At 50.5% G+C, this 13,883-nt stretch overlaps 1 protein-coding gene across 5 annotated transcripts in view; it reads right to left on the bottom strand.

The window, feature by feature from the left end:
- PRG4 (proteoglycan 4) overlaps positions 1-13,883 on the bottom strand; it is a 331,309-nt gene that overhangs the window by 227,158 nt on the left and 90,268 nt on the right. For all 5 annotated transcript variants that reach the window (XM_085601683.1, XM_085601686.1, XM_085601685.1 and 2 more), the window contains exon 7: positions 13,416-13,544. In XM_085601683.1, the coding sequence (XP_085457809.1) occupies positions 13,416-13,544 (129 nt within the window). The remainder of the gene's footprint in view (positions 1-13,415; positions 13,545-13,883) is intronic.

The following is a 13,883-nucleotide window of genomic DNA, read 5'->3' on the forward strand; positions in this document are numbered from 1 at the left end:
CTGAAGCAGACGCGTTTCTGGCCATGACGGCTTTCATCAGTGCCGGAGTCATAGGTAGGGTTCAATTGCACAAGGAGATCTTTAAAACATTCTGTGACCACTCCCAGTGTAGCAGTTACTTGGCTCCTCCTTATGTACCAGGTGAGTACCTCCTCACGCAGCGTTTCCTGGCAGGTTGCATGCTGGAACATGTTGTTTTTCCGTGGAAATCTCATCAAGTGATGAAGCGAATCCAAAGCAAACAATGTTGCCCCCAAACTTGGCAAAATGCACCATATTCCGCCGCAGCTTGCCGAGGTGGGATTGTCCGGTTCATTCCACTCGTGTCCCCTTTATCAGGCAGTAAGATTACTCCTCCTCTCTCCCCCATGCAGAAAAGTAATACCTGAATGGCAATTACTCGCTTGGGCGGGGCTCTGCGATGCAATGTCATTGCGCCAAACAAAAGTTGTCGACTCCAGCAGAGCGCCAGAACGAGAGGGCGTGTCCTTTGCCGGTGTCGACAGTACCGGCTAAACATACACCTCCAAATGCTCACTCCCTTGTACGAAGTAGGCAGGACACAGCTCCAGGGATTAAAAAGTGGCTTTATTGAAGCAGTTGATGCGCACACAGGATGTCCATGAATCGCTGAGGCAGACGCGTTTCTGGCCATGACGGCTTTCATCAGTGCCGGAGTCATAGGTACTCGTGAGGAGGTACTCACCTGGTACATAAGGAGGAGCCAAGTAACTGCTACACTGGGAGTGGTCACAGAATGTTTTAAAGATCTCCTTGTGCAATTGAACCCTACCTATGACTCCGGCACTGATGAAAGCCGTCATGGCCAGAAACGCGTCTGCCTCAGCGATTCATGGACATCCTGTGTGCGCATCAACTGCTTCAATAAAGCCACTTTTTAATCCCTGGAGCTGTGTCCTGCCTACTTCGTACAAGGGAGTGAGCATTTGGAGGTGTATGTTTAGCCGGTACTGTCGACACCGGCAAAGGACACGCCCTCTCGTTCTGCCGCTCTGCTGGAGTCGACAACTTTTGTTTGGCGCAATGACATTGCATCGCAGAGCCCCGCCCAAGCGAGTAATTGCCATTCAGGTTTTACTTTTCTGCATGGGGGAGAGAGGAGGAGTAATCTTACTGCCTGATAAAGGGGACACGAGTGGAATGAACCGGACAATCCCACCTCGGCAAGCTGCGGCGGAATATGGTGCATTTCGCCAAGTTTGGGGGCAACATTGTTTGCTTTGGATTCGCTTCATCACTTGATGAGATTTCCACGGAAAAACAACATGTTCCAGCATGCAACCTGCCAGGAAACGCTGCGTGAGGAGGTACTCACCTGGTACATAAGGAGGAGCCAAGTAACTGCTACACTGGGAGTGGTCACAGAATGTTTTAAAGATCTCCTTGTGCAGTTGAACCCTACCTATGACTCCGGCACTGATGAAAGCCGTCATGGCCAGAAACGCGTCTGCCTCAGCGATTCATGGACATCCTGTGTGCGCATCAACTGCTTCAATAAAGCCACTTTTGAATCCCTGGAGCTGTGTCCTGCCTACTTCGTACAAGGGAGTGAGCATTTGGAGGTGTATGTTTAGCCTGTACTGTCGACACCGGCAAAGGACACGCCCTCTCGTTCTGGCGCTCTGCTGGAGTCGACAACTTTTGTTTGGCGCAATGACATTGCATCGCAGAGCCCCGCCCAAGCGAGTAATTGCCATTCAGGTATTACTTTTCTGCATGGGGGAGAGAGGAGGAGTAATCTTACTGCCTGATAAAGGGGACACGAGTGGAATGAACCGGACAATCCCACCTCGGCAAGCTGCGGCGGAATATGGTGCATTTCGCCAAGTTTGGGGGCAACATTGTTTGCTTTGGATTTGCTTCATCACTTGATGAGATTTCCACGGAAAAACATCATGTTCCAGCATGCAACCTGCCAGGAAACGCTGCGTGAGGAGGTACTCACCTGGTACATAAGGAGGAGCCAAGTAACTGCTACACTGGGAGTGGTCACAGAATGTTTTAAAGATCTCCTTGTGCAATTGAACCCTACCTATGACTCCGGCACTGATGAAAGCCGTCATGGCCAGAAACGCGTCTGCCTCAGCGATTCATGGACATCCTGTGTGCGCATCAACTGCTTCAATAAAGCCACTTTTTAATCCCTGGAGCTGTGTCCTGCCTACTTCGTACAAGGGAGTGAGCATTTGGAGGTGTATGTTTAGCCGGTACTGTCGACACCGGCAAAGGACACGCACTCTCGTTCTGGCGCTCTGCTGGAGTCGACAACTTTTGTTTGGCGCAATGACATTGCATCGCAGAGCCCCGCCCAAGCGAGTAATTGCCATTCAGGTATTACTTTTCTGCATGGGGGAGAGAGGAGGAGTAATCTTACTGCCTGATAAAGGGGACACGAGTGGAATGAACCGGACAATCCCACCTCGGCAAGCTGCGGCGGAATATGGTGCATTTCGCCAAGTTTGGGGGCAACATTGTTTGCTTTGGATTTGCTTCATCACTTGATGAGATTTCCACGGAAAAACAACATGTTCCAGCATGCAACCTGCCAGGAAACGCTGCGTGAGGAGGTACTCACCTGGTACATAAGGAGGAGCCAAGTAACTGCTACACTGGGAGTGGTCACAGAATGTTTTAAAGATCTCCTTGTGCAATTGAACCCTACCTATGACTCCGGCACTGATGAAAGCCGTCATGGCCAGAAACGCGTCTGCCTCAGCGATTCATGGACATCCTGTGTGCGCATCAACTGCTTCAATAAAGCCACTTTTTAATCCCTGGAGCTGTGTCCTGCCTACTTCGTACAAGGTAGTGAGCATTTGGAGGTGTATGTTTAGCCGGTACTGTCGACACCGGCAAAGGACACGCCCTCTCGTTCTGGCGCTCTGCTGGAGTCGACAACTTTTGTTTGGCGCAATGACATTGCATCGCAGAGCCCCGCCCAAGCGAGTAATTGCCATTCAGGTATTACTTTTCTGCATGGGGGAGAGAGGAGGAGTAATCTTACTGCCTGATAAAGGGGACACGAGTGGAATGAACCGGACAATCCCACCTCGGCAAGCTGCGGCGGAATATGGTGCATTTCGCCAAGTTTGGGGGCAACATTGTTTGCTTTAGATTCGCTTCATCACTTGATGAGATTTCCACGGAAAAACAACATGTTCCAGCATGCAACCTGCCAGGAAACGCTGCGTGAGGAGGTACTCACCTGGTAAATAAGGAGGAGCCAAGTAACTGCTACACTGGGAGTGGTCACAGAATGTTTTAAAGATCTCCTTGTGCAATTGAACCCTACCTATGACTCCGGCACTGATGAAAGCCGTCATGGCCAGAAACGCGTCTGCCTCAGCGATTCATATATATATATATATATATATATATATATCATCGTGTAAATCAACAAACTGAGGCCCAATACTGGAAGCGTGGTTTAATTCAGAATTCAGCAATGTCAGCTTTCATCTTCCCAACGTTTCGGCATAATTGCCTTGCTCACGGGTGAAAGTCAAACAAGGTAGTGTGCGTGCTTTTAAAAAGGGCAAAGTCACATGACTGGAAGTAATGACTGCAATACCCATAGTGCATTGTTTAGTATTTTCAAAATATCACTCGGAAAGTTCTTGAGTACAATACCAGTCTGTGTAGTTCTTCTGCACTGTTACCAAAGTGGGATCTCCTTTAAAACACAATCAGGTGCATTACCACGCTGCCGCGATGTTGATACTTTCAATGTGAACTGAATCAAAGTTATGCCCTCAGCACGATCAAAGCAGGATGTCCTCCTGCCAGAATCCCTTCCTCACGCAGATCCATTTTCCCTATATTATCGCTCCTTGGTAGGCTGGGCGCGTGAGTGGGTCATGCTCCTCATTTTAACACCAAGCACAGTTCTCTCGTTACTGGAGCCCCCAACCCTACAGGGCGGCTTCAGGAAATGGGCACGGAGCAGCCCATGAAAACACCATTGTGTAAAGCAACAAACTGAGGCCCAATACTGGAAGCGTGGTTTAATTCAGAATTCAGCAATGTCAGCTTTCATCTTCCCAACGTTTTGGCATAATTGCCTTGCTCACGGGTGAAAGTCAAACAAGATAGTGCGCGTGTGCGTGCTTTTAAAAAGGGCAAAGTCACATGACTGGAAGTAATGACTGCAATACCCCAGTAGGGAAAATGTTGGACTCTTGAAGGCTAAAATGTTCTATTCCCACTCCAGTCTGTAGAACTGTTGGGAAAGCGTTGGACTTCGGAGGAGTTAAATTTACTGTTCCCACTCCAGTCTGTGCAACAGTAGGGAAGGCGTTGGACTTTGGAGGGGTAACATTTACTATTTCCACTCCAGTCTGTGCAACAGTAGGGAAAGTGGTGGACTTCAGAAGGGTAAGAGTTACTATTCCCACTCCAGTCTATGCATCAGTAGGGAAAGCTTTGGACTTCTGAGGGATACGATTTACTATTCCCACTCCAGTCTGTGCAACAGTAAGGAAAGCATTGGACTTCGGAAGGGTAAAATTTACTATTTCCACTCCAGTCTAAGCAACATTAGGTAAACTACTTCACTTCAAACACATTACATACTTGAATAACCCTATTAATTTAGAAAAAATATAAGACTATAAATATAAACATTATTTGATATAAAATATATACAAGAATTAAAAAAGTAAACACAAATTATCCAATTTACAATATTAATAAACAATGTAATAATTAATTTTCTTAAGAAAATAATGGTATTTAATTATTTTTTTTATTTATTTATTTATTTATTTATTTTTTGAAACCGTTTATTACAGGTCTTAAAAGTATACAAGTATGGGCCCACAACCTTCCGGCCGGCCGCTAGCAATGGTAGGAACATACGACATACATTCATGGAACACGTGGTATTACAGGAGGAGCAATTCTCAGTAGATAACAATGTCAAAAACCACATCATCCAGGCCCCGTTATGCGGTTTCATTTTAAATTAAGAACAACAAAAATTAAAACCACACCCACAAGGCAACCCACAATCAAAAATAGCAGCACGTGCTCCCCAAGAGGGGGGATCCCAACTATATACAGAAGTGTGAAGAGGGGGAAGAGAGCAAAGCGAGGACTGGGGGGAACCCAATGCCCGGCAGCGGGGGAATGAGTCGGCTAAGGGGATGGGACTGGCGAGGGATCAGGCAGCAGCGGCGGCACGCAGATACCCCCTCGGTAGTCGTTCCAGGGGCCCCATACTTTCACCCATGTCCCAGGCTTACCCCTCGCCACATACACCACTTTTTCGCGAAACATGCACCAGTCCATGTGTTCTTTCCAGGCCGAGACCGTCGGGGGCCTCTGGGATCCCCACAGTTGAGCAATATCACGCTTGGCTACCATATATCCCAGAGTCACCCACCACGTCTGCGGCGCTGAGTAATCAGTCGGTTCCCACACATTCAACAGGCATCTCCTCGCTTCAGGCAACAGCGCCACGTGCGTAACCAGACGCAGCACCTCATGTACACCACGCCAGAACCCCTCTACCTCCGGGCACTCCCACAAAATATGCATAAAGGTCCCCAAAGCACCACACCCACGCTTACATAACCCATCTCCGGCATAGCCCCTACGCAGAAGCTTTGGCCCCGTCATGTAGACCCGGTGGAGTATCTTGAGCTGGACGAAGCGAAGGCGAGCCGGTATGGCCACCTCCTTCGGGGAGGCCACCGCGGAGGTCCAGTCCTCGTCGTCCAACTCCAGCCCGTCGGCAACCCAAGCCGCACGAAGGGCAGTCAACAGGCCCGAGCGGTCGTTTATCAGCTTTTTGTATATAAGTGAGATCGTGCTGTCCGGGACGTGCCCATCCAGCACTCTATCTTCCAGGGGGGAATATTCCGGGATGGAGGCAACGTCCGTGAAGACGGAACCCAGCGCATGACGGACCTGCAAATACCGGAAGTATTCACTGCCCTGCAACTGGAATTCCGTCTGCAGCATATCGAACGTTTTAAATCCTCCCCTCGTCCAAAGATCCCCCACTTTACTGATACCTATTATGTCCCACTTCTCGAAGCCCTTAGAGGTCACCAGGGAACCCAACCGCTCAGACGCGTATAGCGGTGACGCCCGGGTCAAACGGTCCTTCCACCCCATAGCTGCATTGGCCGCGTGCCAGACTTGCACCATGACACGCGTGGGGCCCGTCAGACGAGCGTCGGGCGCGCTAGAGTAGAGCGCTCGATTGTAATCGCCACCTGGCAGGAGCATCTTGTCCATTTCGAATGCCGGGTTTAAGGCGGGCCCGTAGAGGCCATGGTTAATGGCAGCGAGCTGGGAGGCCCAATAGTACCGTTTAATATCCGGGAGGGCAATCCCCCCATCAAACCATGGGAGCGTCAGCTTAGCCAGAGCAATACGCGGCCTCCCGTCCCAGAACAGGCGGCGCTGCAGACTCTCCACCTCACGGAAGTAGCGCGCCGGGACCAAGTCCATAGTGTTCTGCAGAGCGTACAGAAAACGCGGCAGAGACATCATTTTGAACAGTGCCGCCCGGCCGAGCGGCGAAAGCGGCAGGCGCCGCCAGCGTGCGACATCTACCCGCAAACGCTGGAGGGGGGGAAGCAGATTACGTTCATACCGGGCCTCCGGGTCCAGAGTAATGAAGACACCCAGGTACCGAAATCCCAGCGGGGCGATCTGGATCGGACAGCCCCGCGGGAGAGTAGGAGCCTCCCCAGAGAGAACATACACACATGATTTAGCCCAATTGATGACGAGACCGGAGTTACGACCGAACGAGTGCAAAACATCAGCTAGGACTATAAGTGATTTGCGTGGGGAGGCTAGGTACAGAAGGATGTCATCAGCGTATAGGGATACGCGATCCTCATACTCGGGGGTCCAACGGAGACCACGGATGGAAGGCTCCCACCGCAGCCACTCCGCCAGGGGCTCCAAGGCAAGCGCAAAAAGAAGCGGCGACAGGGGACAGCCCTGCCGCGTGCCCCGGCCCAGCTCAAACGGGGCCGATACTCTTCCGTTCACGACCACCTGTGCCAATGGGCCCGCATACAACAATTTGACCCAACTGATGAATCCTGGGCCAAACCCGAACTTAGCAAGCATCGCCCAGATGTATGGCCACTCAAGCGTATCAAACGCCATGGTGGCGTCTAAGGACGCCAAAATGGCCGGTTCCCGTATGAATGGGACGCGCGCAAGCACCCCATGCAAACGCCGCAGATTAAGGGCTGTATTGCGATGGGGAATGAAGCCAGACTGGTCCTGATGAACCAGATCTCCCACCACACCGACCAGCCGATTGGCGAGTACCTTAGCGAGAATTTTGGGCTCCGCATTCAGTAGTGAGATAGGCCGATAAGAAGTAACCCGGTTCCGAGGTCTCCCTTCCTTGTGGATCACCACGATTGTAGCCAGACGCTGGTCAAGCGGGAGGGAGCCCAACGAGTGGGCCGCGAGGAACATTGCGCGGAGGTGAGGCGCCAATGTATCCGGTCGCAGCTTATACAGCTCGATAGGGATACCATTCGGGCCCATGGCCTTGCCAGAAGCGACCGAGCGTATGGCGAGGGCGATTTCGTCGGAGGTGGGAGCGGCGTCCAGCGACACCCTGTCCTCCCCGGACAGGGAAGGCAGCGCGATATCTCTGAGCAGGGCACGGGAATCCTCTTCCGAGCAAGAAGAGACCGGGGAATACACCTCGCGGAAATACTCCGCGAAACAGGAGACAATTTCTTCTGGCTCAGTTACACACACACCATTCGTTTTCTCAATCAGCGGGACCACACGATTCGCTCTTTCCTTTTTATCCAACCACGCTATCAGTTTACCAGCCTTATCACCCACATCATACAGCCGCCCCTGTTGCTCTCTACTAAGGCCCCTGGCCGCCTCCGTAACGAGGGCCCTATAAGCCGCCTGCTTGAGCTGGAGGACATGTAGCGCAGCGTCCGTCACCCCATCTTCTAGATTACCCTCCAGCTCCGCTATTTCAGCCTCCACCCGGGTCACCTCCTCCCGCTCACGCCTCCGGGCGTGGGAGATAAGGGATAGGGCCTCCCCTCTAAGCACTGTTTTGAAGGCCTCCCACAGGGAGATAGCTGAAGGCACTGACCCCACATTCTCCTCAAAATAGCGCTGGAGGGATGTAATCAAGTCAGCGCGAATGGTGGGGTCGCGCAGGTACCAGGAATTGATTGGGACCACCCTGCTCTCAGCCCTCGGAAAGACATCAACATGCAACAATAGCGGGGAGTGGTCCGAGATACCCCGTGCCAAATGGCGCACCTCCCCCACCCTCCCGACATGGGCCGCCGGGACAAGGACATAATCAAGCCGTGAGAGACTACCATGGGCCCCCGAGTGGAAAGTGTATTGCAACTGCGTGGGATGTTTTAAGCGCCAGCAGTCCACCAATCCCAGTGTATCCAAGAGGCCGGATAGCCACGCCTGTGCCCGGGGGAGGTCCCTAGGGGGGTGACGGTCCACAGTCCCAGAAACCACCGCGTTAAAATCCCCCCCCACCACCAGAAGCCCCCCCGGAAGGCCAAGGAGGAGGCGCCCCAGATCTGCAAAGGTGGTCGACTGCAACCCCGGTGGGACGTACACTGACACAAAGACTACCACTTTGCCCTCCATTCTCCCCACCAAGACAGTGTAACGTCCCCTGTCATCGTGGAGCACCTCATCAATTTCTAACGGGAGCGAGTTCTTTACCATGATACCCACACCCCTCGAGCCTGACGTGAAGCCCGAGTGGGCCACGAGGCGGTAGCCACGCCGATTCATGGCGCAGAAGGAATTGCCAATAAGGTGTGTCTCCTGCAGGAAGACCACATCAGGCGAGAGTCGCTTCAGATACTGTAGGACCACACCTCGTTTGATCCTGTCCCCCAGTCCATTGACGTTCCAAGACAACAAAGTAAATTCCCTACCCCCCATCATGCACAAAAACCATCATTCGTCCCCCCGAGAGCACAGTAGAGCCTACACAAAAAAGGGTTGCCTTGTGATAATAACAAACAACGCCCCATCCCTGCCCACCCACCCCAACAAAACTCCCCCCTCCCTGCACCCCTGCATGAGCCCAGACAGCCCCCCCAATGTGCAGTGTGCCTGTCGCCCCATAGATAGTTAAACTAACTAGACCCCCAGAGGAGGAGGGAGAACCCCCAAGAGACCCCACACAACCTCCATAGGAGGGGAACTTAAGCAATCCGACGTATAGTCAAAAGTTGCATTATTTTTGTCCCGAGCGAGGCCTAATATTAGTCCCTCAGTCTTGATCCGGCGAGCCCTCTCCCCCGGCCGCTCCCCCCCCGCCACCCCGATCTCCAGACAGAGTATCCAGCCAGTCCCCGGCCGCTTCGGGACGATCAAAAAAGTGTGTGCGACCTTCCACCTCCACTCGCAGCTTAGCTGGGAAGAGCATGGCGTACTTGAGGTTTAGGTCCCGAAGACGGCGCTTGACACCAAGGAAGCTCAGTCTCTGCTTCTGGACCGCAGGGGTGAAATCAGGATAAAAATTAATGTCCATATTATCAAGTCTAATCGGTCCCTGTAGTCTGGAGGATTGCAGGATAGCGTCTCTGTCCCGAAAATTAAAAATCCGGGCGATGAGAGGTCTCGGAGCGGCTCCGACCTTAGGCCTTCCACCGGGAACCCTGTGGGCCCTCTCCACAGCAAAGAATTTACTCAGCCCCCGTGGCTGGAGATGAGTAACGATCAGGTCTTCCACGAAAAGGTCCGCCGCCGCTTCCTCACGTCCCTCAGGCACCCCGATGATACGGATGTTGTTACGCCGGGCCCGACTCTCGGAGTCCTCCAGGCGACGATCCATCAGCGCACTCGCCCGAGCAAGCCGGTGCACCTCCGTTTGCAGGGCCGCCACATCTGTCGTAAGGCCCGATGCGGTGTGGGCCAAAGAATCGACTCGGTCGTTGGTCTTGGAGAGATCGGCCCTTATGAGGCCAACATCTACGAGGACCGAGTCGATCTTCTGCGCCAGTGTGTCAAAACGCTGGCCCACAGAGGCCTTCATCTCGGCGATGGCGCCCATGACATCCCGCAGAGTCAGATCCGTGGGCAGATCGGGGGCATCAGTAGGGCCCTCAGGGGACTTGCGTGGCACCTCAGGAGATCCCTTCTGGAGGGTATAGCGATCCATGCTGTTGGACTGATGGGCTGCGCCACGCCGGGTCGATTTTACCTTTGCCCCATCGCCATCTTGTTTCGTGGCCATGGTCCCAGTCTCCCGATCGCACCAGCCACGTCGTGAAGGGCGGGCAAGCCGGTCCACGGGCTCCGGGGGGGTACCACCCCAGATCTGCGGGGCGGATCACAGCCGGCGGGCAGGCAGGGTCCCCCAGCGAGGTCACACCAACACACAAAGCCCCGTGACCCAACCTCGCATAGACAGCAAGGAGGGTACGAAAGCGAAAGTGAAAGTGCGGGTTCCGCGAGCCACCAAGCCCTGCCCGCCGCTGTTATTCACTTCGTCACTGGATCGCCCCACAACGCAAATCCGGGGTTCGGCTAGGAGAAGGCCGCAAACCTCAATCGGTGTTAAAGTCGGTGTCCGAGGTCCGATTTGGAAGCGGAAAACGGGCGCCACCTCAGCTCGGGCTCACCAACACAGTCCCCTCATCTGGGACAGGATATGTTCAGGATAGTGATAGGAGGTCGCGGAGGTCCTCGGGAGCCTCGCACCTACGCGGCCATCTTGGTTGCGCGCTAGGCTCCTCCCCTATATTTAATTATTTCTTAATTAACTTTCCACCCTATACCCCTACAAACCTAGCAACCCACACCTAAAATATAATGGAAATAAATAAGTATAACACAATTTACATAATTTATAAACAATTACATAAATAATTGCAAGTAATAGTTAATTGTTAATGAATTATTTCTTAATTAACCTCCCACCTTCCAGCCCTACAAACGCAGTAGGCCATACCTAAAATATAACTAAAAGAAATAATTTTTACACAATTTACATAATTATTAATCCAGTAAATATTAAATTATACATTAATAACGATTTTTTTATTAATATTTAATAAACTTACCACTGTATACTACTACAAACCTAGCAACTCTCAATTAAAATATAACTATAATAAATCGATACTACAAAAAAACAAAAGCTACAATGGGACCACAGCTGATTCACAGTGGCCTACATCGGCAGTCAGATTCAACATAATAGTTTACCCTGCTGAAAGCCGCTTGACTTTCAGAAAAGTTTTTGATTCTCAACGTGGAGGATTTCACAAGTACCAGTGCTGAGCAGCAAATTGCCACTTTCAAGCCCTGCGTCGGATCCAACCAGCAGCCTGCCTCTTCATAAAGAAGACTTAGAGCCTGATTGCGAGTTCAGCGGTCCAACGGAATGCCAAACGTATGGTGGTAGTCCCTGGACCGCCAAACTGGCAGTCCACCCACCGTATTACGAATAAGGCAGTGGGACCCCCATAGGCCCACCGTGGGATCAAGGATCCTTCAGCAGTGGCATGCCGATGAGAGCCCTAATATGCTGTGGCACCTCTGAGCATATCTGGAGTTTCCTCACCGCCACAGTTTTCATGGCCATGGTGTGCCTGCAGGGAGGCACATTTTGTGCCACGCTGTGTGCAATTACCCCCTTTCCTGTATGGCATGAACTTTACAATCCATGTCGTGCAGAAACGGGCTTTGGCGTTCCCACTGCGGTGCCTTTTTAATAGGTTAAAGAGATTACTCGTAATCTGGCTGGCAGTAAAGTTTTGCGGTCCCGGAACGGGGCCCTGGCGTGGTGGGCCACTCCAAGACCACCAAACTCGTACTCAGGCCCTAAGTCATGAGGTAAACTTTTCACCAGGACGAACCTGGGTCCTGTATCCGGGCCAAGTTCCATCGAGGTCAGCCATAACTTTTGAATTTAACCCGGTCTAGCACAACTAAATACCTGCGATTGGTGCTTTCCTAATTTTGGTGCAAAAAAATTCTAAAACTCACATCTCCGCTCCCTCCAATCAAATTTTTGTCATTTTGCCATTCTCTCGTTAAAATTTATACTATTGTTATAAATCGGTGTGGGATTTTTATTGTGTTGTGTTTTCGACTTATTTACTGTTTTGGTACTGATAAATACTTTAGACTTGTTTCTTTGAGTTAAGCCTGACTCCTGTATGCCACAGCAACCCAGGACTGAGCTAAGGGTTAAATTAAAGCTCTTACAACCACCCCAACTAATAATCCAATTTCTTACATATATAAATATATATCAATATACATGCATACAAACACACATATAGCATATATAAAAAAATGCCAGAGTGTAATGATAAGTCTATTTATCATCATTGTTGGGGGAGGGGCGGTAACTCATGAGAAACAAAGCCTTCAGTTGGTCATGATGCCCCTCGCCTCCCTCAACAAGCGTAGTACATCTTGCACGCCTGCATCTATGGTTTATGCAATGGTGTTTTTCTCATGTGTAGTTGTTTAAAAGAAAACAAAACCGAGATGCAAGTGGTTACATTTGTACTGTTAGGTAAAATCACATTGAAGATGCCTTGTAACTAATAAGAGAGATGTTTCCATGAGTAAAGTCAGTCACGGCCGGTGCAGGTAAGAGTGGTGGGGCAGGGCAGGCAGGGGGAGGCGACTGGCATCGACGAGGGAGAATAAAATTAAAAAAAGAAAACCACTTTCCTGCCGCATGCCGCATCGCCGACTTGGCCATGTGGCAAGCGCAAGGTAAGTGTTTTTTTCTCTCTTTTTTTATCCTCCATCGTCGTATGTAGACTCCCCCCTCCCCCCCTGCCCCCCCCCCACCTCACCTCTCTAACCTGCACTGGCCGCCACTGAGTAAAGTGTTTGTGGCAAGCAGTCAGTGAGGCTGTATAAACAATGTTTTTCTCATCTGAATTTCATTTTACATGGATAATAAACGGGAAGTTACCCTTTGCACGGTAGTAATAAATGTACTAGTATGCATTAATTAGTACAGTTTTTCTATATGGGTCTTTGGGTCACATTGTTTGTAGTTAGAAATATGGTACGGCATTTGAAATTGACATACAATAAATGGCTTGGAAACGACCATTTACTGTTGGAAAAATATTATTCAGTTTCATATCAATAGTTTGTATTAAACAGGTATGCAGTCTGTCAACATCTCTTGCATCACTAGTACTATGTCATAAGTTTGAGAAGGGGATGACTGTTGCCATGTATTATAAACAATGAAGTGTTCCATGCCACATATAACAGGGATATTGCAAATCATCTCAGAGTTCTGTGGCATTGCATAGAAACTCAGGTTTTGACTTCATTTCTCTATAAATCACACAACTTCTTGGTGACTTCCAATGTCTTTATAGTGTATGGCCAAGTTGTTTACTTTGAAATAAAATGGATACCTGGGTTTTCCTCGGCAGCGTCCATCATTAACCCTGGCTTCTTCTTTGGAGATTTTGCTGACTGGTGATTTGGGTCCTTGCTGTTGGTGTTAGGGGATGAGGAAGAATCTAAGGTTGGGTTCTTTGAATCTGCTCAAATAAAAATAAATGCTATGTTCAGGCTGCTTTTTCGTGACAATGATGCTCAGAAACAGATGCATACCATCAAAACTGGAAGGCACAGGTGTTCTAATCAAGGAACAACCCCTCTCACACATATGCCAAAGTATTTATAAGCATAGCAATCAAACCGACTGAATTATGGACCTATTTCAGGGACTAAAGGGGTCAGAGTTCAGCAGAACAAGAGCTCCACCATAAACTGGTTTGGCTCCCATCCCGCTGAAGTCATGGTCCCCCTGTTTCGGAGGTGTATTTGCAGCTGGCTCTGGATTTGAAACCTTGACCTGTCTAGTCCACCAATGGGAA

This window comes from Triturus cristatus, chromosome 4_2 (genome assembly GCF_964204655.1).
Source record: "Triturus cristatus chromosome 4_2, aTriCri1.1, whole genome shotgun sequence".
Lineage (NCBI taxonomy): Eukaryota > Metazoa > Chordata > Amphibia > Caudata > Salamandridae > Triturus > Triturus cristatus.